At 53.1% G+C, this 21,069-nt stretch overlaps 3 protein-coding genes and 1 non-coding gene across 4 annotated transcripts; 1 reads left to right on the top strand and 3 right to left on the bottom strand.

Moving 5' to 3' along the window:
• Window positions 1–486: 486 nt before the first annotated feature.
• TRNAP-AGG (transfer RNA proline (anticodon AGG)) lies at window positions 487–558 on the top strand. The gene has a single exon. It is a non-coding gene; the product is annotated as a tRNA-Pro (tRNA).
• Window positions 559–1,787: 1,229 nt separating this feature from the next.
• On the bottom strand, window positions 1,788–4,084 carry LOC119113064 (heat shock protein 68). The gene has a single exon (XM_037237387.1). It carries the CDS (start codon window positions 3,957–3,959, stop codon window positions 2,058–2,060), a length of 1,902 nt encoding a protein of 633 aa, XP_037093282.1. The 5' UTR covers window positions 3,960–4,084; the 3' UTR covers window positions 1,788–2,057.
• Window positions 4,085–8,745: 4,661 nt separating this feature from the next.
• On the bottom strand, window positions 8,746–11,114 carry LOC119113063 (heat shock protein 68). The gene has a single exon (XM_037237386.1). It carries the CDS (start codon window positions 10,990–10,992, stop codon window positions 9,091–9,093), a length of 1,902 nt encoding a protein of 633 aa, XP_037093281.1. The 5' UTR covers window positions 10,993–11,114; the 3' UTR covers window positions 8,746–9,090.
• A 6,619-nt stretch (window positions 11,115–17,733) lies between these two features.
• LOC119113065 (heat shock protein 68-like) lies at window positions 17,734–20,019 on the bottom strand. The gene has a single exon (XM_037237388.1). The coding sequence runs from the start codon at window positions 19,910–19,912 to the stop codon at window positions 18,011–18,013; it is 1,902 nt and encodes a 633-aa protein (XP_037093283.1). The 5' UTR covers window positions 19,913–20,019; the 3' UTR covers window positions 17,734–18,010.
• Window positions 20,020–21,069: the final 1,050 nt, after the last annotated feature.

The raw sequence follows: 21,069 nt of genomic DNA on the forward strand, positions 1-21,069 counted from the left end.
TTTAGCGAAACGTGTGCACAAACCGCAGCAATGTTGCTATCTTTGTTGGTAATGAGGGTAACACAAATATGATCACTCCCTCTGGACCAACGGCCTCCTGGCTAATGACAAACACTGCCAATGCTAGGTCAGATTTACCACGTTTTACGGTTGGGTTCCCATGTTGCCCGTATTGAGTAGATCGGACTGTAGGAAGCGATGCTGGTGCTCGTCGGTGCTCAGCGCCCCACCTCTGTAGGCGAGGTGGGGCGCAGCTAATTACGTCGGGTTCCCGCGGAACACAACACAAGTGCTCTTCTTGTTATTTTGCATTCATCTAGTACAAGATTCGGATATGCACGTGGTGAGCATGGCTTAGGTAGTGAAGGCGTCTGGGTGTTCGATGAGCCCCACTCACATCTCAGCTAGAAACGACAGAGGTTTGAGGGTGGGTGTGTGGTATTGACTATTGTGATATAATCGTTGATTATGGGCGGCGTTGGCCGTGGCTCGTTGGTCTAGGGGTATGATTCTCGCTTAGGGTGCGAGAGGTCCCGGGTTCAAATCCCGGACGAGCCCTGCGTTTTGACCGTGTCTTCTGCATGCGTGTAGTACCACCAGCATTTTACGATGGCGTCTCTCTGGTTGACGAATGAAAGGGAAAATGAGACTTAAAAAGGCCAAAGAAAAGCTGGTAGCGGCGGTTGATCTTCGTCCCACTCACACGATCTTTTCCAACGGATAACCGGGCGACGAAATAATCAAACAGTGAGAGGATCCATATGAAATTAGACGAATGAAATTGAGAGGATAAGATGAGGCGTCAGGCGCGGCTGAGCGGGGGCGTAGTTTGACTGGATCGAAATATAAACCCCTAGCATTTAGTGTCATACCATGCAAGCTAAACGCCAGGAACTAGTGTAACGGCGGGTGGCGTGGCGGGCGTGTCGTTTGAGTGCAGCGCGTGTTCGTCAATCTTTTCGTTTTGTACCCACTCTGACCGGATGTAATTTGGCCACTGCGTCCACCCCCTGCGTTCCACCGTGACAAATGTTTCGGAGACGTGTGGATGCTGACGGTGCCCTGGGCCGGGCTAGTGTGGCCCGCTTCCCCTCCTCGGTCGGTGCCGGCTCCCACGGCCATTTCCGGACGGCAGACACGAACCGGGAGGGATCTGCACGGGTTTGCAGGACGACAGCGTCTCATAACAGGACGACATACCTTGAGCTGAACGATTGGAATGACGTTTACATGAAAACATTTTAACTAACACTGTTTACCTCACAAATTCTACGGGCTGTTGGGCTGGTCAGCATGTTGACGTGGCGAGCTTGCGTGGGCTGAACCCAAGTTATGCCGGGTTGGGATGGCCTATGGGTTGGCGTTTTTGAAAGTCTCTTTTTTGGACGTCCGTTGCTCACAAACAACAACGGTTTTCAAGATGGTCCTGGGCCGAAGGAGGCGATCGCTGGATCCAGGGACGCAGCGAGAGGGGCTAGCCCATCCCCCTCCCCTCAGGCCTGTTTTCTTAGCACATAGACGGCTCCCTTTTAATGAGTGTGAACTGCGCTACCCCCAAGAAAATCCTGGCTGCAACCCCTGGTGGGCATTTAAGCAGACCAAATCCAGCTCAATAGATAGGAGTGGTCGTGCACCTCTTCTATCCTTGGTCAGGCCCACGCCTTGCAGCGTTTCGGCAGAACCGTACCACAGTGGGCGTTCGCAGCATTTGAAACAGCGCCTGCCTATCTGCATTGTAGATCATTGTACCTGCATTGTACATAGTCAACTCCTCAACCAAGAGCAGCCTTGAACGTGTCTATTTATTGATACCACACTTTATGATCACATGTTTCCACAAACCACAACTCACAATACATCCGCATTTCACAGCTCTGACGCAAGGAACCATATCAATATCAACAGTCAACAAAACGCCTACATGGTCGCTCCAACCATGGGGAACTATGTAGACAGCCCGAGCTTAAAGCTGATGCTCACCAGGGTACTTGGCGTACCAAAGACAGTACTAAAATATCACACAAGAGTATGCCCAGCTGCATGAATGAGGTGACATTTTAGTCTACCTCCTCCACGGTCGGTCCCCGTTCATTAGCAGACTGCTGGCCGCACTGTCCACCGGTGGCGCCCTGGTGAATCTTCGTCATGATCGGGCTGCACGTCTTCTGCAGCTCCTGCAGCCGGTGCTCGAGCTCCTCCTTCTCGGCCAGCGTGTTCGAGTCCAGCCACTTGACGGTCTCGTCACAGAGCTCGGTGACCCGCCGCCGGTCGTCCTCCGGCACCTTATCGCCGGCATCGCCCACGGCTTGTTTCACGGAGAAGACGTAGCCCTCCAGCTGGTTTCTGGCGGCGACTCGCTCTCGCTGCGCGTCGTCCTCGGCCTTGAACTTCTGGGCGTCGTTGACCATGCGCTCGATGTCCGCCTTGCTGAGGCGGCCCTTGTCGTTGGTGATGGTGATGTTGTTGGACTTGCCGGTGGACTTGTCCTCGGCGCTGACGCTGAGGATGCCGTTGGCGTCGATGTCGAAGGTGACGAGCACCTGCGGCACGCCGCGCGGCGCCGGAGGCAGTCCGGTGAGGTCGAACGTGCCCAGCAGGTGGTTGTCTCGGGTCATGGCCCTCTCGCCCTCATACACCTGGATGGTGACGGCCGGCTGGTTGTCGGCGTACGTGGTGAACGTGTTCTGCTGCTTGCAAGGCACCCGGCTGTTGCGCTGGATGAGGTTGGTCATGACACCGCCGGCCGTCTCGATGCCGAGCGAGAGCGGCGCCACGTCGACGAGCAGTACGTCCTGGATGACGGAGCTCTTGTCGCCGGAGAGTACGGCCGCCTGCACGGCGGCGCCGTACGCCACCGCCTCGTCCGGGTTGATGGACTTGTTGAGCTCCTTGCCGTTGAAGCAGTCCTGCAGCAGCTTCTGGATCTTGGGGATGCGCGTGGAGCCGCCCACGAGCACGATCTCGTTGATGGCCGACTTGTCGAGCTTGGCGTCCCGCAGCGCCTTCTCCACGGGCTGCAGGGTGCCGCGGAACAGGTCGATGCACAGCTCCTCGAAGCGGGCACGCGAGATCCTGCTGTAGAAGTCGACGCCCTGGTAGAGGGCGTCGATCTCGATGTTGGCCTCGGTGCTGCTGGACAGGGTGCGCTTGGCTCGCTCGCACGCCGTCCTCAGTCGCCGCATGGCTCGGGCGTCGCCCTTGAGGTCCTTTTTGTGCTTGCGCTGGAACTCGTCGGCGAAATGGTTGACCAGCCTGTTGTCGAAGTCCTCGCCGCCCAGGTGCGTGTCGCCGGCGGTGGAGCGCACTTCGAACATGGCGCCGTCGGCGATGGTCAAGATGGACACGTCGAACGTGCCACCGCCGAGGTCGAAGATGAGCACATTCTTGTCGCCGCTGAGCTTCTTGTCGAGGCCGTAGGCCAGCGCGGCCGCCGTCGGCTCATTGATGATGCGCTTGACGTTGAGGCCGGCGATGGCGCCGGCGTCCTTGGTGGCCTGCCGCTGCGAGTCGTTGAAGTAGGCGGGCACCGTGATGACGGCGTCCGTCACGCGGGTGCCCAGGTACGCCTCGGCCGTCTCCTTCATCTTTGTCAGCACCATGGAGCTGATCTCCTCAGGCGTGAACCGCTTCGTCTCGCCCTTGTGCTCGACCTGGACCCTGGGCTTGCCGCCATCGTTGATCACGGCGAACGGCCAGTGCTTGAGATCGTGCTGGATGTTGTCGTCGTCGAAGCGACGTCCGATGAGACGCTTGGCGTCGAAGACGGTGTTCTTGGGGTTCAGGGCCACCTGGCCCTTGGCCGCGTCTCCAATGAGACGCTCGGTGTCCGTGAAGGCCACGTAGCTGGGCGTGGTCCTGTTGCCCTGGTCGTTGGCGATGATCTCCACCTTGCCGTGCTGGAACACCCCTACGCAAGAGTAGGTGGTGCCCAGATCGATGCCGATCGTCGGACCCTTCATAATGCTGCTGTCCACTTTGCCTCTTGCCACAGGAAGTCACGATTGTTGAAGAGAATCGCGCTCTATCACACTGTCGCACGGCGCACACCCTCCTCCGTGTGGTTCGGTGTGTATGTGACGCTCCAACCCCATCCACGGGTTATATACCCCAGCGCGAGCGCGCTCCACTACTTACTACGACTTTCACGAATACTCCAGGCGTGGGGATGCGCTGACTCGTCTCATTGGTTCAAACGTCACGTGCAGCTACAACGCTGGCCCTGATTGGTGGGTAGCTGAGCGGCAGTATGAATGGTGGCGATCGCCAGCTGGCGTTCCGGTGTTTTCGAGAACGGTCACCAGGCGGCTAGAGCCTTGCGGTGGTCGGGTGATTCAGCCGTGGGGAGGAGCGTACACTACAAATACATGCTCCGAACGAGAGCTGCCGAACAGCTAGGGCTTAGCCTAAAATGTGTGAATCAGCAGCCACTACCTGTACGGGGGAGGGAGGGGTGAGGAGAGTTGGATCAGTTTTTACTCTGAGCCCCCCAAATTCTATCAATTCCATTAGACATACGCACAATCCCAGACAAAAACCGACGCCGCATTTGTGAACTACCTTTACGCACAAATTGTCCTGTCGTGGATATCAAAGGCTTTTTCCTGACGCAGAACTCGTCGCCTGCATTTCCCTACCGTTCTGGACAAATATTTACTGCCTCTTGTATTTAATCTGGCGCTTAACACATCAAACATCGAGGGCACCCTCAGGTTGGAGTATTTGAAGCCATTCTAAGCATGAGCGGCTGCGCTACGGGTTTTAAGTTGGGCAGGATTTCCCCGAGGGTCTCGTGGACAAAATGGGGCCTCCTTCCAGAGTGTGTGTGTGGGGGAGGGGGGGGGGGGGGGCTCCTGCGCAGCGTCGTATTCTAGGGGAGTCGGTATCGGGGGTTATTTGCCGTCTTATCAAGCTGTTACCTGTATTATATCCAAGCAAATTAAATGTCGGCAGCTAAAAAAAAGCCAGAATGGGGGCCCTTTGATTATGCAGCAAAGGATTTTGCTAACGTAAAACAGGACGTACTGTTCCAGAACAGAGCCTCCTGATGCACAGAGGCCTCTTAATCCAGAACAGGATGCATACGATTCACGAAGTTAGCCTTGAAACCTAGCCAGGGGACCTCGCTATTCCAAAACACAGCATCAATGTCAGGAATGGCGGACATCTGTTGCATGGAAGAGATCTGCTGTTCTAGAATGGGGGCTTCCTGAATGAGAAGAGTATGTTCTAAACCAGAATAGGGGCCTCCTGGTTTGTCGCGGGGCGTTCCGAGCCAGAAGAGGGGCCTCCTTAATACAACATTGACCATCCTGATGTAGAGAGTTGACTGCCTTATTCGTAAATGGGCCTCAGGGCCCGAACAACGGGTCACTTGATGTAGGAAAGGGTCTTCTAAGCATGATTTATTACCTTTTAACTCAGTTATGGCCCCTCCTTCATTTGAATTTGGATACTCTGCGTCTAGCTACCGATTCTTTAGTTAGGGAGAAGGGGGCTTCCCAATTTTGGGGGAACAGACGCTCGCCCCCGCCCCCTGCCTCCGGAGAGGGGATATCTACGTCTCTGCGTATCCCCCTCGGAGCGGCATCTCATTCCAAGGCATGGAGTCGTGTCCTTACATCACATATTGGTTTAAACGTTCATAATATTCCTGACATTTAACTCATTTTCTTTGACTAGATTGAATTACATTTCATTTAACTAGAGCCGTGCAGTGTTGGGTGGGGGTGATTCAGGCGCGGATATGAATAGGGGGGGGGGGGGGGGAAGACGGGGGCGCTACGGATATGTGTAAGTGTGCGCTGTTTCGGGTCAATACGCACATTACAAATACATGCTTAGAACGAAAGCTGTCGATCATATGGGGCTTAGCCCAAAACGCGTCATCGAATCAGTATGTATGATGTATGAGTGTGGGGGGGGGGGGGAAGGGGGTAGGGAGAGTTGTATCAGTTTTTACTCTGAGCCCTGCCCTGCTATAACTTCTGAGGGTAGGACTAAGGTTCTCATTTGCAGACAGCTATAACCTTCGGCTTGATTTGTCGCGGTGACGTTTTGGACATAACGTCTTTGTTTTGTGTTTTTGGCAAATGATTATGAATGCACCGCTTCCAGCAAAACAATCGACCCGTCCCCTGGGTAAACTGTATCACATAGTGATGGAAGTTGTGCTTCTGTGTTGTTACCTACAGTAAGTTGCATTGCACGCAAGCTGAACACTTAACGACGTGCATACCAGACGCGTTCGTCCGTGCTATTTTGTGGTTCGTCGTAATTACTCGATGACAAATTTTTGCCCTTGTAATCAATCACTGTTTCGTCGAAATTGCTCCGTGACAAATGTTTGCCCTTTAATCAATCACTACTGTCAACCGTCAACTGCTTAATCAACAGTGTTACCAACAGTCGGTGTCAGTCGGCCACTGGCTCTAAATCAGTCAAAAACATATTGCAGGTTCGACGCAAACCAGTCAAAAACATATTGCATTAACGACGCAGCTTGTCCATGCAAAGCTGAAACAGCACGTACGACCCGACATCTGTCATTGTTCGTGCCACCCTGAAGTCATTGGCTAGCATGTTCCAGGTGTTTTGCAGTATGCACGACACATCGCTCCGTCACCACCCAGTATAACGTTCAGATCGATCGAGATATGGCTTAAAGCTCTTATACACACATTTACACCGATCGCTATGGTTTTCAGCGATATGTCGAAGACCTAATTTTTCACAAAAACCTGCTCTTCGCGGCATGCCATACCAAAATGCGTGTAGGTATGCCGCTGGAAGTGCACTGAAAGATAGGGCGAGCTGTTGTGCGTTAGCTGAGTGACTGAAAACCGCCATCGGTCGCAAAAATGGAAATAAATTGCCCTGGTCCTACTTGGACATGATTCAGCTGACTCCCCCCCCCCCCCCCCACTTTCCCCTACGTCCGAAATTGTTGAATTCAAGTTCCGAAATATCCTTTTTACAAAATCCAAACATGTTTGATTTTTCCGTGCGCTGTGGGCGTTGTGGGAGCATGGCAAATAAAGCAAGGTGACTGGTGGATATTTCCTGCCTTGCCGGGGACACGATTTGTGAAGGATTCACCAATCACTCAACCTACGCTTCTCCATCATCATATCAAGCACAAGGGCTCTCAAAATCCTCTCAACTGTGTGAGACATACACACCTCAAATAATAACCGACGTCACAGTCACCAAGTACATTCACGCACAAATGCCCAGTCGCTAATGCCAAACGCTTTTTCCAGTCGCAGTACTCGTCGCCTGCATTTGCCTATCAGTCTGGAATCATTTGTGCCGGTGTTTGTGTTTAACGATCACATAACGTAACCAACATCGAGGCCACCGTCAATTAGACTATTTGGAACTGTTCCAAGCAGCAGCGACTGCGCCACGTGTTCTAAGTTGGAGCAGAATTTGATAATGACATTTCTGACGTTCAACTCACATGTTCACTATGTGATACAATGGCACATTTGGAACACTGTCGTTCCGAGAGGAATACAGTAAGCCCCTGTCCACCGTCTGGTCCTATGGCTGGCAATTCTGCTCCACGACTAAAAACTTAGTATTTACCGCCACCGAACTGGAGTTATAGCCACGTCCTGCGACACATAACCCTATATATAATATGTATCTACCAATAATCCTAATCCCACCTCCGGAGGAGCAACGCTTGATATTTGGTTTTCGGTGTCCACCGAAACGCTTCTTTCCCGCTGTTCTACAGCCGCATTGGGAATCGCATCCCAGGAGATGATTTTCAATCGAGGGGCTCAATCAGCTATGAAGTAATGATATTGTGTGCGGGGAGCCTTCAAATTGGAACAGACAAATGCTGTTTTTGAGCTGAATGGCTTTGAATAACTTTGGCATGCATACCTTTTATCTTAGCTTATTTACCGTAGAAAATCTGTGGGCTGTGGGCTCGTCACTATGTGGGTGTGGCGGGCTTGGTGTGTTGTGGTGCTCGAACATAGCAACGGCTCTCTACATGGTGCCGAGATGTACAGACGATCATTGGCCCCTCCCCTCCCCCTTCTTCGAGGCCCCTAGGCCGGCGTTTGATACTTAAGCATCATGGACAGCTTATTCGGTTCCCTCACAATGGATGGTCAATGAATTCTGCCTCCTTCCCCCAGCCCATCCCGCTAAGCAAGTCCTGGCTCTAGCCCTGGGTGGGCCTTTAGGGAGACCAAATCGATTTCAATAGATAAGAGTGGTCGTGCACTTCCTCTGTCGTTAGCCAAGCCCTCGTCTTGCAGTGTTTCGGCAGAACCGTACCTCAGTAGGCGTTCGCGGCATTTCAAACCGCACCTGGTCATCTGCACTGCAAATAAACTCAACCACAAAGAAGCTTGAACGTGCATATTTATTGATACGGTGTCGCATGATGGCATGTTATCAAAATCCACAACTCACAAGATATCTGCATCTCACAGCCCTGGCGCGCGTAACCACGTCAATAGCAGATGACAACGCCCACGCGGACGTCGGTAGAACCAGGGTCCACCCCCCCCCCCCCCCCCCGAAGGAATCCTGGCTGCGGCCTTGCATGGACCGTTAAGCAGACGAAGTCTGTTTGTTAGGGTAAGAGTAGCCGTGTGCCTTCTCTGCCGTTGGCTAAGCTCTCGCCTTGCGTTATTTGGGCGGGACCGTACCTCAGCGGGCGTTCACAGCCTGTCAAATCGCACCAGATCATGTCCGCGGTAAACTGCTCGACCACGAGCAGGCTTGAACGTACATATTTATTGATACGACACTGTATGATTACATATTTCCACAATCCACACTTCGCAATACATCCGCACCTCACAGCTCTGACGCGAGGAACCATATCAATAACAACGGGCGACAAAACACTCACGCGGTCGCTCCAGCCATAAAGAACTATGTGGACAGCCCTGAGCTTAAAGGTATTGCTCACGAGGCTACTTGATCATGGGCGCTGCATGACGATTTTCAGGTGACGCGCCCTAAAACTCCAAAGAGTCATCATCACGAGGGTACTTGGCGTGTCAAGGGCCGTACCAAAAGCTCACACAAAAGAATGACTAGCTGTATGAATGAGGTGACATTTTAGTCTACCTCCTCCACGGTCGGTCCCCGTTCACTAGCAGACTGCTGGCCGCACTGTCCACCGGTGGCACCCTGGTGGATCTTCGTCATGATCGGGCTGCACGTCTTCTGCAGCTCCTGCAGCCGGTGCTCGAACTCCTCCTTCTCTGCCAGCGTGTTCGAGTCCAGCCACTTGACGGTCTCGTCACAGAGCTCGGTGACCCGCCGCCGGTCGTCTTCTGGCACCTTGTCGCCGGCATCGCCCACGGCTTGTTTCACGGAGAAGACGTAGCCCTCCAGCTGGTTTCTGGCGGCGACTCGCTCTCGCTGCGCGTCGTCCTCGGCCTTGAACTTCTGGGCGTCGTTGACCATGCGCTCGATGTCCGCCTTGCTGAGGCGGCCCTTGTCGTTGGTGATGGTGATGTTGTTGGACTTGCCGGTGGACTTGTCCTCGGCGCTGACGCTGAGGATGCCGTTGGCGTCGATGTCGAAGGTGACGAGCACCTGCGGCACGCCGCGCGGCGCCGGAGGCAGTCCGGTGAGGTCGAACGTGCCCAGCAGGTGGTTGTCTCGGGTCATGGCCCTCTCGCCCTCATACACCTGGATGGTGACGGCCGGCTGGTTGTCGGCGTACGTGGTGAACGTGTTCTGCTGCTTGCAAGGCACCCGGCTGTTGCGCTGGATGAGGTTGGTCATGACACCGCCGGCCGTCTCGATGCCGAGCGAGAGCGGCGCCACGTCGACGAGCAGTACGTCCTGGATGACGGAGCTCTTGTCGCCGGAGAGTACGGCCGCCTGCACGGCGGCGCCGTACGCCACCGCCTCGTCCGGGTTGATGGACTTGTTGAGCTCCTTGCCGTTGAAGCAGTCCTGCAGCAGCTTCTGGATCTTGGGGATGCGCGTGGAGCCGCCCACGAGCACGATCTCGTTGATGGCCGACTTGTCGAGCTTGGCGTCCCGCAGCGCCTTCTCCACGGGCTGCAGGGTGCCGCGGAACAGGTCGATGCACAGCTCCTCGAAGCGGGCACGCGAGATCCTGCTGTAGAAGTCGACGCCCTGGTAGAGGGCGTCGATCTCGATGTTGGCCTCGGTGCTGCTGGACAGGGTGCGCTTGGCTCGCTCGCACGCCGTCCTCAGTCGCCGCATGGCTCGGGCATCGCCCTTGAGGTCCTTTTTGTGCTTGCGCTGGAACTCGTAGGCGAAATGGTTGACCAGCCTGTTGTCGAAGTCCTCGCCGCCCAGGTGCGTGTCGCCGGCGGTGGAGCGCACTTCGAACATGGCGCCGTCGGCGATGGTCAAGATGGACACGTCGAACGTGCCACCGCCGAGGTCGAAGATGAGCACATTCTTGTCGCCGCTGAGCTTCTTGTCGAGGCCGTAGGCCAGCGCGGCCGCCGTCGGCTCGTTGATGATGCGCTTGACGTTGAGGCCGGCGATGGCGCCGGCGTCCTTGGTGGCCTGCCGCTGCGAGTCGTTGAAGTAGGCGGGCACCGTGATGACGGCGTCCGTCACGCGGGTGCCCAGGTACGCCTCGGCCGTCTCCTTCATCTTCGTCAGCACCATGGAGCTGATCTCCTCAGGCGTGAACCGCTTCGTCTCGCCCTTGTGCTCGACCTGGACCCTGGGCTTGCCGCCATCGTTGATCACGGCGAACGGCCAGTGCTTGAGATCGTGCTGGATGTTGTCGTCGTCGAAGCGACGCCCGATGAGACGCTTGGCGTCGAAGACGGTGTTCTTGGGGTTCAGGGCCACCTGGCCCTTGGCCGCGTCTCCAATGAGACGCTCGGTGTCCGTGAAGGCCACGTAGCTGGGCGTGGTCCTGTTGCCCTGGTCGTTGGCGATGATCTCCACCTTGCCGTGCTGGAACACCCCTACGCAAGAGTAGGTGGTGCCCAGATCGATGCCGATCGTCGGACCCTTCATAATGCTGCTGTCCACTTTGCCTCTTGCCACAGGAAGTCACGATTGTTGAAGAGAATCGCGCTCTATCACACTGTCGCACGGCACACACCTCCCTCCGTGTGGTTCGGTTCGTATCTGACGCTCCAACCCCATCCACGGGTTATATACCCCAGCGCGAGCGCGCTCCACTACTTACTACGACTTTCACGAATACTCCAGGCGTGGGGATGCGCTGACTCGTCTCATTGGTTCAAACGTCACGTGCAGCTACAACGCTGGCCCTGATTGGTGGGTAGCTGAGCGGCAGTATGAATGGTGGCGATCGCCAGCTGGCGTTCTGGTTTTTTCGAGAACGGTCACCAGGTGGCTAGAGCCTTGCGGTGGTCGGGTGATTCAGCCGCGGGGAGTAGCGTACACTACAAATACATGCTCCAAACGAGAGCTGCCGAACAGCTAGGGCTTAGCCTAAAATGTGTGAATCAGCAGCCATTACCTGTACGGGGGAGGGAGGGGTGAGGAGAGTTGGATCAGTTTTTACTCTGAGCCCTTTCCTGCTACAACCACTGAGGGTAGGACTAAGATGTTCGTATCTGCAGTTATTCATAACCTTGAAATTGATATGAAATTGTCAAGTTTTGGTGTTCACATGTTTTTTGTTAGGTAAATGACCTCTGAATGAGTCCTCTTGAAACGAGGCAACGCACCCCGCAGCGGGGTAAATGGTGTCACGTAGTGGTAGATGCTGTTCTTACATGTTCCTCATGGAATTAGTTGCATTAGCAGCAAGCTGAACGATGTGTGTATCAAATGCGTTGGTTCGTGCTCTTTCGTATTTCCTCGGTATTATGGCATGGCAAATTGTATGCCCTTTTAATCAGTGTTGTCAACCGTCAGTCGTTCAATCAGCAATGTTTCCAACAGCCAGTGTCAGTCAGCCATTGACAATTATTCAGTCAATAACATATTGTTGGTTCATTGTATCAACGATACAGCATGCCCATGCAAGGCTGAAACAACGTGTAAGCATCGTACTTCTGGGAAAAGTTTGCACCACCCTGAAATCATTGGCTAGCAGATCCAAAATGCTCAACTGCTCGTCGGCTCAACAGCTAATATTGAGCTGCGGCCAACGTGTGGACAAAATAATGACGCTTTTGAAAGAAGTACCTTTGAACGCTTCAGGACATTACATCTTACATTTACAAGGCAGTCTGGATGCATATTTCACGAGTGCGATTTTTAGACTGTTGATAAGACCGAATTGGCCATTAAAGCACCGCTGTGAAATGGTGCCGGAATCTGGTGGTGGAACTGGAAGAGGTGGGTTCTCTAATTTTCGTGTTTTTGTAACTATTTATTTGTCCAGAAGGCAGACTAACACGGCGCTCGCCGTCTGATGGTACTTGCAGTGGCCGAAGCCGTTCGGAAATACGGAGGCTGCAACCCAGACCATCGTTGTCCTTGCTCTTGAGGTCGCGGGCGGTCATGTTCAAACTTTTTGATGCACTTTTTCACTAATCTTTTCTGAAAAATGAGTGTTCTTTGGCAAACATGGGTTTGCCTTGTTTGTTTTTTTTTTGATACATTAATTTCGCCCTAATCTATTCAGCAATAATGAGACCTCAACTCTACCCAACAATAATGAGGCCCCTTACTTCCTCCGGGCAGTGGGCCCCTCGAGTAGAACACCAAGAGCACATTTCTGGTTCCGGTCAAGTGCCGAAGGGCCACGCCGTCACATCGCGAAGCGTCTTCTGGCTGTCATTCTAGCGACGCGGGGCGGGATCTTCTGGTCGATCCGGTGGCCATCGGAAGGATATGTCATCACATTGTTCCCCTCCCTCACACGGGATGCCTTCTGACCCACGCAGTTTACCCCGGATCAGCATAGGAATCCCCATTGACACAAGAACATCCCTGATCGCTTAAGGTGGTCCAGTCAATGTCACACAGGCTCCAGTTCCGTGTCTTTCTGTTTTTCTTCAGAGATATTGAGGAATCCTTGAACGTAGGTTGTAGATGAAATGGGGTCTTAAGCTTGCATTAACATGGCTAGTCCTTGCTCGTCTTAAAATGTTCAAGATTCAGTCAGAATTGATTGCTGATAGGACACTATGCAATATGGTTTTGGATATAAACGCTCGCAAGTCATAGCAACAATAGGCTTAACGCCTGGCGTTGCAGTCTCCATAGGGCGCGTGGCGTCGGCTTGCGGCTTTGATACTAAGGAATGGTCAATAAGCAAACGAAAAAGATGACGCATCTTGGGGAAGATGACTGGTGAAATAGGTAAATCGGCATTTATATTTAAGTTTGGTGCAAAAGTAAGCTAAACACAACCTCGATCTCAAAAGTGGGGGTGGAGGCATGGCCCACCCGTCCCCCCCCCCCCCCGTTCCTACGCCCACGGTATCGGCGGCGTTTACCATCTTATCAAGGGCTGTTATGTGTATTATATCCCAAGTAAATGAAATGTCGGCAGCTAAAAAAGCCAGAATGGGGGCCTTTTGATTATCCAGCAAAGGATCTTGATAACGTAAAACAGGACCCGCTGTTCCAGGACAGAGCCTCCTGATGCATAGAGGCCTATTTATCCAGAACAGGATGCATACGATTCACGAAGTTGGCCTAGAAGTCTAGCCAAGGGGCCTCGCTTTTCCAAAACACAGCATCAAGATCAGGAATGGCGGACATCTGTTGCGTGGAAGAGATCTGCTGTTCTGGAATGGGGGCTTCCTGAATGAGAAGGGGATGTTTTAAACCAAAATAGGGGCTTCCTGGTTTGTCGCGGGGGCCTTCCGAGCCAGAAGAGGGGCCTCCTTAATACAACATTGACCATCCTGATGTAGAGAGTTGGCTACTTTATTCGTAAATGGGCCCCAGGACCCGAACAACGGGCCACTTGATGTAGCAAAGGGTATCCTTAGCACGATTTATTACCTTTTAACTCAGTTATGGCCCCTCCTTCATTTGAATTTCGATACTTTTCGTCGTGGTACCGGTTCTTGAGTTAGGGAAAAGGGGGCCTCCCAATTTTTTGGAACAGACTCTCGCCCCCGCCCCCTGCCTCCGGAGAGGGGGACATCTGCGTCTCTGCGTATCCCCCTTCTGAGCGGCTTCTCAGGCCAAGGCATGGAGTGGCGTGCTTACATCACATATTTGTTTAGGCGTTCATGGTATTTCTGACATTTAACTCATATTTTATTTGACTAGATTAAATAACATTTCATTAAACTAGAGCCGTGCAGTGTTGGGTGGGGGCGATTCAGGCGCGGAGATGAATAAGGGGGGGGGGGGAGGGGGGAGACGGGGCGCTACGGATATGTGTAACTGTGCGCTGTTTCGGGTCAACACGCACATTACAAATACATGCTTCAGAACGAGAATGTCCGAACATATGGGGCTTAGCCCAAAACGCGTCATCAAATCAGTATGTATGATGTATGAGTGGGGGGGGGGGGGAAGGGGGTAGGGAGAGTTGTATCAGTTTTTACTCTGAGCTCTGCCCTGCTATAACTACTGAGGGTAGGACCTAATATTCTTTATGTTTGCAGGCAGCTGTAACATTCAGCTTGGTTTGTCGCGATGACGTTTTGGAGATGACGTCCCTGTTTGTTTTTTGTTTTTTTTATTTGCTGTTTTGTTTTGGTAGATGATTATTAATGCACCGCTTCAAACGATACAACCGAGCCCTCCCCTTGGTAAAATGTATCACATAGTGATTGGAGCTGCGCTTATGTGTTTTTACATACAGTAAGTTGCATTGCACGCAAGCCGAACACTGAACGACATGCATACCAAACGCGTGCGTCCGTGCTATTTCGTGGTCCGTCGAAATTACTCAGCGACAAATTTTTGTCCTTGTAATCAATCGATATTGTCAGCCGTCAGCCGTTTAATCAGCAGTGTTACCAACAGTCCGTGTCAGTCATCCACTGACATCAAATCAGTCAAAAACATATTGCAAGGTCCGTTGTATCGACGACGCAGCATATCCATGTGAAGCTGAAACAGCATGTACGACCCGACGTCTGTCATTGTTCGTGCCAGTGGCTAGCATGTTCCGAGTGTTTTGCAGTATGCGCGATTTACGCACACGCACACATTCACACCGATCGCTATGGTTTTCAGCGATATGTCAAAAACCTGATTTTTCACGCTGAATGCAAGATGTGTAGGTACGCCACTGGAAGTGCAGTGAAATATAGGGCGAGCCGTTGTGCGTTAGCTGAGTGACTGAATACTGCCATCGGTCGCAAAAAAGGAAATAAATTGCCCTGGTCCTACTTGGACATGATTCAGCTGTCCCCGCCCTCCCTTTTCCTCTGTGTCCGAAGTCGTGGAGTTAACCTCCAAAATATATTTTTACACAATCCAAACATGTTTGATTTTTCCGTACGCTGCGGGCGTTGCCTTGGGAGCATGGCAAATTAGGCAAGGCAGGGTATTTGCTGGCTTGCCGGGAACACGATTTGTGAAGGATTGACCACTCACTCAACCTGCGCTTCTCCGTCACCATGTCAAGTAACCGGGACTCAAAAATCCCGTCAACTGTGTGAGACATACACATAACCGCAAAGAATGACCAACGCCACAGCCGCAAACTACATTCACGCACGAATGTCCAGTCACTGGTGCCAAACGTTTTTTTTCGGTCGGAGTACTCGTCGCCTGCATTTCCCTATCGGTCTGGAGTCAGATGTACGGGTGCATATGTTTAACTGGCACATGACGCAACAAACATCAAGTGCACTCTCAGGTTAGAAAATTTGAAGCCATTCTAAGCAGGGGCGGCGGCGCCACGTGTTTTGAATTGGAGCAGGATTTTCGAGGGTTCTCTTGGACAAAATGTAGCCTCGTAGGGGGAGGGCTCCTGCGCAGCGTCGTATCCCAGGGCAAGGGGCATCGAAGGAATGTGTTTTGTATCAAACTGTAGTGTATATTCTATCCCCACACAAGTAACTGTCGACAGCTAAAAATCCAGAGTGGGGCCTTTTGATTTTCCAGCAAATGGTCTCGCTTACTTAAAACAGGGCCTTCGTATTCCACAACAGGACCTTCCGATGCATAGAGAGGCCTCGCAATCCAGTAGAGGATGTAAATGGTTCATGAAGAAGGCCTTGAAATATAGCTAAGGGTCCTCGCTTTCTCAAAACAGGACATCCTATACATGAAAGGGGCCTACTGTTCCAGAAATGGACTTCCTATATAGAGAGAGCCCCTAAACCACAACAGGGACCTCCTTATTTGTTTTGGGGCCTCCCGACTAGCAAAGGGGTTTCCTTAATACAACTTCGAGCATCCTGACCTAGAGATTTTCCTGCCTTGTTCAAAAAGGCGACTTCAGGTCCTGGACAACTGGTCATTTGATTTATCAAAAGGTCTTCTGAGCACGATTTTTTACTCCCTGGCTCAATTACCGTCCCTCCTCCATTTGGATTTCGGTACTCTACTTCCAGCTACTTTTTTGTGGCGGAAAAGGGTCCCCGAATTTTTGGAAACAGACTTGCTCCCCCCCCTGTCTGCGTGCAGAGACAACTGCTCCTCTGCCTATCCTCCTCCCCTACTGCGCCGCCCTTGCTGAACAACATTTCAACACAACGCATAGAGCGGCATTTATACATGGCATACCAGCTCATACGATGATGATCTTTCTGATGTTTAAATTATAAATTTACAATATGGTACTTCTTGTATGCAACATACTCCCGGCCGAGTACATCGATCCGAAGGACAACAGTGGCGTAAACTCTGGGGTGCAGGCACTGACATCATCGAGATACATGGGGAACGTGTTTGGGCTCCCCAGGGCACATTTGGAACACCGTCGCTCAGAGAGAAATACTGCTCCCGAAACGCAAACAAGCTCCCTGTCCGCCGTCTGGTCCTTGGACTAGTAATTCTGCTCCCCAACTACAAACTTTGCATTCACCGTCACTGAACTGGAGTTATAGCCACATCCTGCGCCACATAATCCTGTGTATGATATGTATCCACCAATAATCCTAATCTTCCTCCAGAGGAGCAACGCTTGACATCAGGTTTTCAGTATGTACCATAACGTCTCTTTCCGATGTCCTACAGCCTCACATCCTCGCAAACGCTCTTCTTTCAACCGAGGGGCTGAATCGGTTATGATATACTGCTATTGTCCGGGGAAATCTTCAAATGGCACCCGATAAGAGAGATAAATGCTGCATTTGAGCTGAATAGCTTTAAATCACATTGACATACATACTTTTGGCTCAATCTTCTCTACCTTGCCAAATCTATGGTTGTGGGCTCGTCAGTATATGAACGTGGCGGACTTCTGTGGGCTGGGTGAAAGTGAGCCTTGGATGGGGCAGGCTGCCGGCTCGCACTCCTGAAAATGTTGCTTTCCCTTTCTGGACGTGTGGTGCTCCAAAACAGCGACGGCTCTTAAGATGGTGCCGGACCGTGCAGGCCGATCGTTGGGCCCTTACCGTAAGCCCTTAGTCCCGCGTATCGTACATTAACATAATGCGCGGCTTATTCGGTTCCCTTGCAATGAGTGGTCACTCAACTCTGCCTCCCCCCCCCCCCCCCCCTGAGAAAGTTCTTGTTGTGGCCACTGGTGGGCATAATCCAGTTCAATCGATAAGAGTGGTCGTGCATCTCCAATACTGTTGGCAAACCCTTCGTCTTGCAACGTTTCCGCAGAACCGTGCCTCAGTCGGCGTTCACAGCATTTCAAACGGCACCTGCCTATCTGCATTGTAGATCAACTCCTCACAACCACAACCAAGCTTCAACGTGCATATTTATTGATACGACACTGTATAATCATATGTTTTCACAATCAAAAACTCACAATAAATACACCTGCATTCCACAGCTCTGACGCGAAGAACCATATCAACAACAGGCGACAAAACGCTCACACGGTCGCTCCAACCATTAGGAATTATGTAGACGGCCCTGAGCTTAAAGCTGATGCTCACCAGGATACTTGGCGTACCAAAGACAGTACCAAAATATCACACAAGAGTATGCCCAGCTGCATGAATGAGGTGACGTTTTAGTCTACCTCCTCCACGGTCGGTCCCCGTTCATTAGCAGACTGCTTGCCGCACTGTCCACCGGTGGCGCCCTGGTGGATCTTCGTCATGATCGGGCTGCACGTCTTCTGCAGCTCCTGCAGCCGGTGCTCGAGCTCCTCCTTCTCGGCCAGCGTGTTCGAGTCCAGCCACTTGACGGCCTCGTCACAGAGCTCGGTGACCCGCCGCCGGTCGTCCTCCGGCACCTTATCGCCGGCATCGCCCACGGCTTGTTTTACGGAGAAGACGTAGCCCTCCAGCTGGTTTCTGGCGGCGACTCGCTCTCGCTGCGCGTCGTCATCGGCCTTGAACTTCTCGGCGTCGTTGACCATGCGCTCGATGTCCGCCTTGCTGAGGCGGCCCTTGTCGTTGGTGATGGTGATGTTGTTGGACTTGCCGGTGGACTTGTCCTCGGCGCTGACGCTGAGGATGCCGTTGGCGTCGATGTCGAAGGTGACGAGCACTTGCGGCACGCCGCGCGGCGCCGGAGGCAGTCCGGTGAGGTCGAACGTGCCCAGCAGGTGATTGTCTCGGGTCATGGCCCTCTCGCCCTCATACACCTGGATGGTGACGGCCGGTTGGTTGTCGGCGTACGTGGTGAACGTCTTCTGCTGCTTGCAAGGCACCCGGCTGTTGCGCTGGATGAGGTTGGTCATGACACCGCCGGCCGTCTCAATGCCGAGCGAGAGCGGCGCCACGTCGACGAGCAGCACGTCCTGGATGACGGAGCTCTTGTCGCCGGAGAGTACGGCCGCCTGCACGGCGGCGCCGTACGCCACCGCCTCGTCCGGGTTGATGGACTTGTTGAGCTCCTTGCCGTTGAAGCAGTCCTGCAGCAGCTTCTGGATCTTGGGGATGCGCGTGGAGCCGCCCACGAGCACGATCTCGTTGATGGCCGACTTGTCGAGCTTGGCGTCCCGCAGCGCCTTCTCCACGGGCTGCAGGGTGCCGCGGAACAGGTCGATGCACAGCTCCTCGAAGCGGGCACGCGAGATCCTGCTGTAGAAGTCGACGCCCTGGTAGAGGGCGTCGATCTCGATGTTGGCCTCGGTGCTGCTGGACAGGGTGCGCTTGGCTCGCTCGCACGCCGTCCTCAGTCGCCGCATGGCTCGGGCATCGCCCTTGAGGTCCTTTTTGTGCTTGCGCTGGAACTCGTAGGCGAAGTGGTTGACCAGCCTGTTGTCGAAGTCCTCGCCGCCCAGGTGCGTGTCGCCGGCGGTGGAGCGCACTTCGAACATGGCGCCGTCGGCGATGGTCAAGATGGACACGTCGAACGTGCCACCGCCGAGGTCGAAAATGAGCACATTCTTGTCGCCGCTGAGCTTCTTGTCGAGGCCGTAGGCCAGCGCGGCCGCCGTCGGCTCGTTGATGATGCGCTTGACGTTGAGGCCGGCGATGGCGCCGGCGTCCTTGGTGGCCTGCCGCTGCGAGTCGTTGAAGTAGGCGGGCACCGTGATGACGGCGTCCGTCACGCGGGTGCCCAGGTACGCCTCGGCTGTCTCCTTCATCTTCGTCAGCACCATGGAGCTGATCTCCTCAGGCGTGAACCGCTTCGTCTCGCCCTTGTGCTCGACCTGGACCCTGGGCTTGCCGCCATCGTTGATCACGGCGAACGACCAGTGCTTGAGATCGTGCTGGATGTTGTCGTCGTCGAAGCGACGCCCGATGAGACGCTTGGCGTCGAAGACGGTGTTCTTGGGGTTCAGGGCCACCTGGCCCTTGGCCGCGTCTCCAATGAGACGCTCGGTGTCCGTGAAGGCCACGTAGCTGGGCGTGGTCCTGTTGCCCTGGTCGTTGGCGATGATCTCTACCTTGCCGTGCTGGAACACCCCTACGCAAGAGTAGGTGGTGCCCAGATCGATGCCGATCGTCGGACCCTTCATAATGCTGCTGTGCACTTCGCCTTCTTGCCACAGGAAGTCACGGTTGTTGAAGAGAATCGCGCTCTATCACACTGTTGCACGGCACACCTTCCTCCGTTTGGTTCAGCCTGTATCTGACGCTCCAACCCCATCCACCGCTATATATCCCATCGCGATAGCGTTCCACAACTTACTACGGGTTTCACGAATTCTCCAGGCGTGGAGATGCGCTGACGCGTGTCATTGGTCCAAACGTCGCATGTAGCTACAACGCTGGCCCTGATTGGTGGGTAGCTGAGCGGCAGTATGAATGGTGGCGATCGCCAGCTGGCGTTCTGGTGTTTTCGAGAACGGTCGCCAGGCGGCTAGAGCCGTTCAGAGCGTGTGGGAGGGTGATTTGGCGTAGGGGTGAGAGGAGGTGCTATGTCCATGTATTGCGCAATGCCACTAAACACTCGAGTTTGAAGATATTTCAATAAGTATATTGTTCACAAGTGTGTTACATGTTCCGAACGTCTGGTTGGGACAATGCTAAATATACCTAGGACCATAGTCTAAACACTCATTCCATCCACGATTATTATTTCTCTGCCTTAATTATTCCGTAAAACTATATGTACTTATTATTTGCTGCGCCCTTTCAGTGTAGACTATCTTTGAATACAGTTATTTCCATAGGCAGATATGGGCCTTCTTGTTTTTAAAGCGTGTTTTATTATTGCATCCTGGTTTTGAAGTGCTGTAAATCCGAAACCTTAGCACTAGTCGAGGTAAACGTTTCCAGGCGTAACCCCACAGCTAAGATTAGGTCTTTCGGAACGTTTCTGCAGCTGAAGGAGGAGGCAGGCAGACCATTGGCTGCCTACGAATCAAAAGAATTGGTCTTAGCGTTGTCGCGGTGATGATGGATGAAAGAAGCGGTAAAACGCATGTGTATGCTTCCTGTGTCAGCATCATTACGGAGTAGATGCACAGATGAAGCGTGTGGAAGGGGAAACCCTCCAAGGCAGAATAGCGGGAATCACGTAGAAGCCAAATATAGGATGAAGTCATGTAGCGAATGGACGTTCACCCGATATGTTTTCATCAGAGCACGGTAGGCTCGTTTACTGGAGCCTTGCAAGGTATTTTGCATGTGTCAATGAAGAACTTGAAATGCCGTTGCGTACTTGTGCTGC

This window comes from Pollicipes pollicipes, unplaced genomic scaffold (genome assembly GCF_011947565.3).
Source record: "Pollicipes pollicipes isolate AB1234 unplaced genomic scaffold, Ppol_2.1 Scaffold_7261;HRSCAF=8764_pilon_pilon_pilon, whole genome shotgun sequence".
Classification (NCBI taxonomy): Eukaryota; Metazoa; Arthropoda; class Thecostraca; order Pollicipedomorpha; family Pollicipedidae; genus Pollicipes; species Pollicipes pollicipes.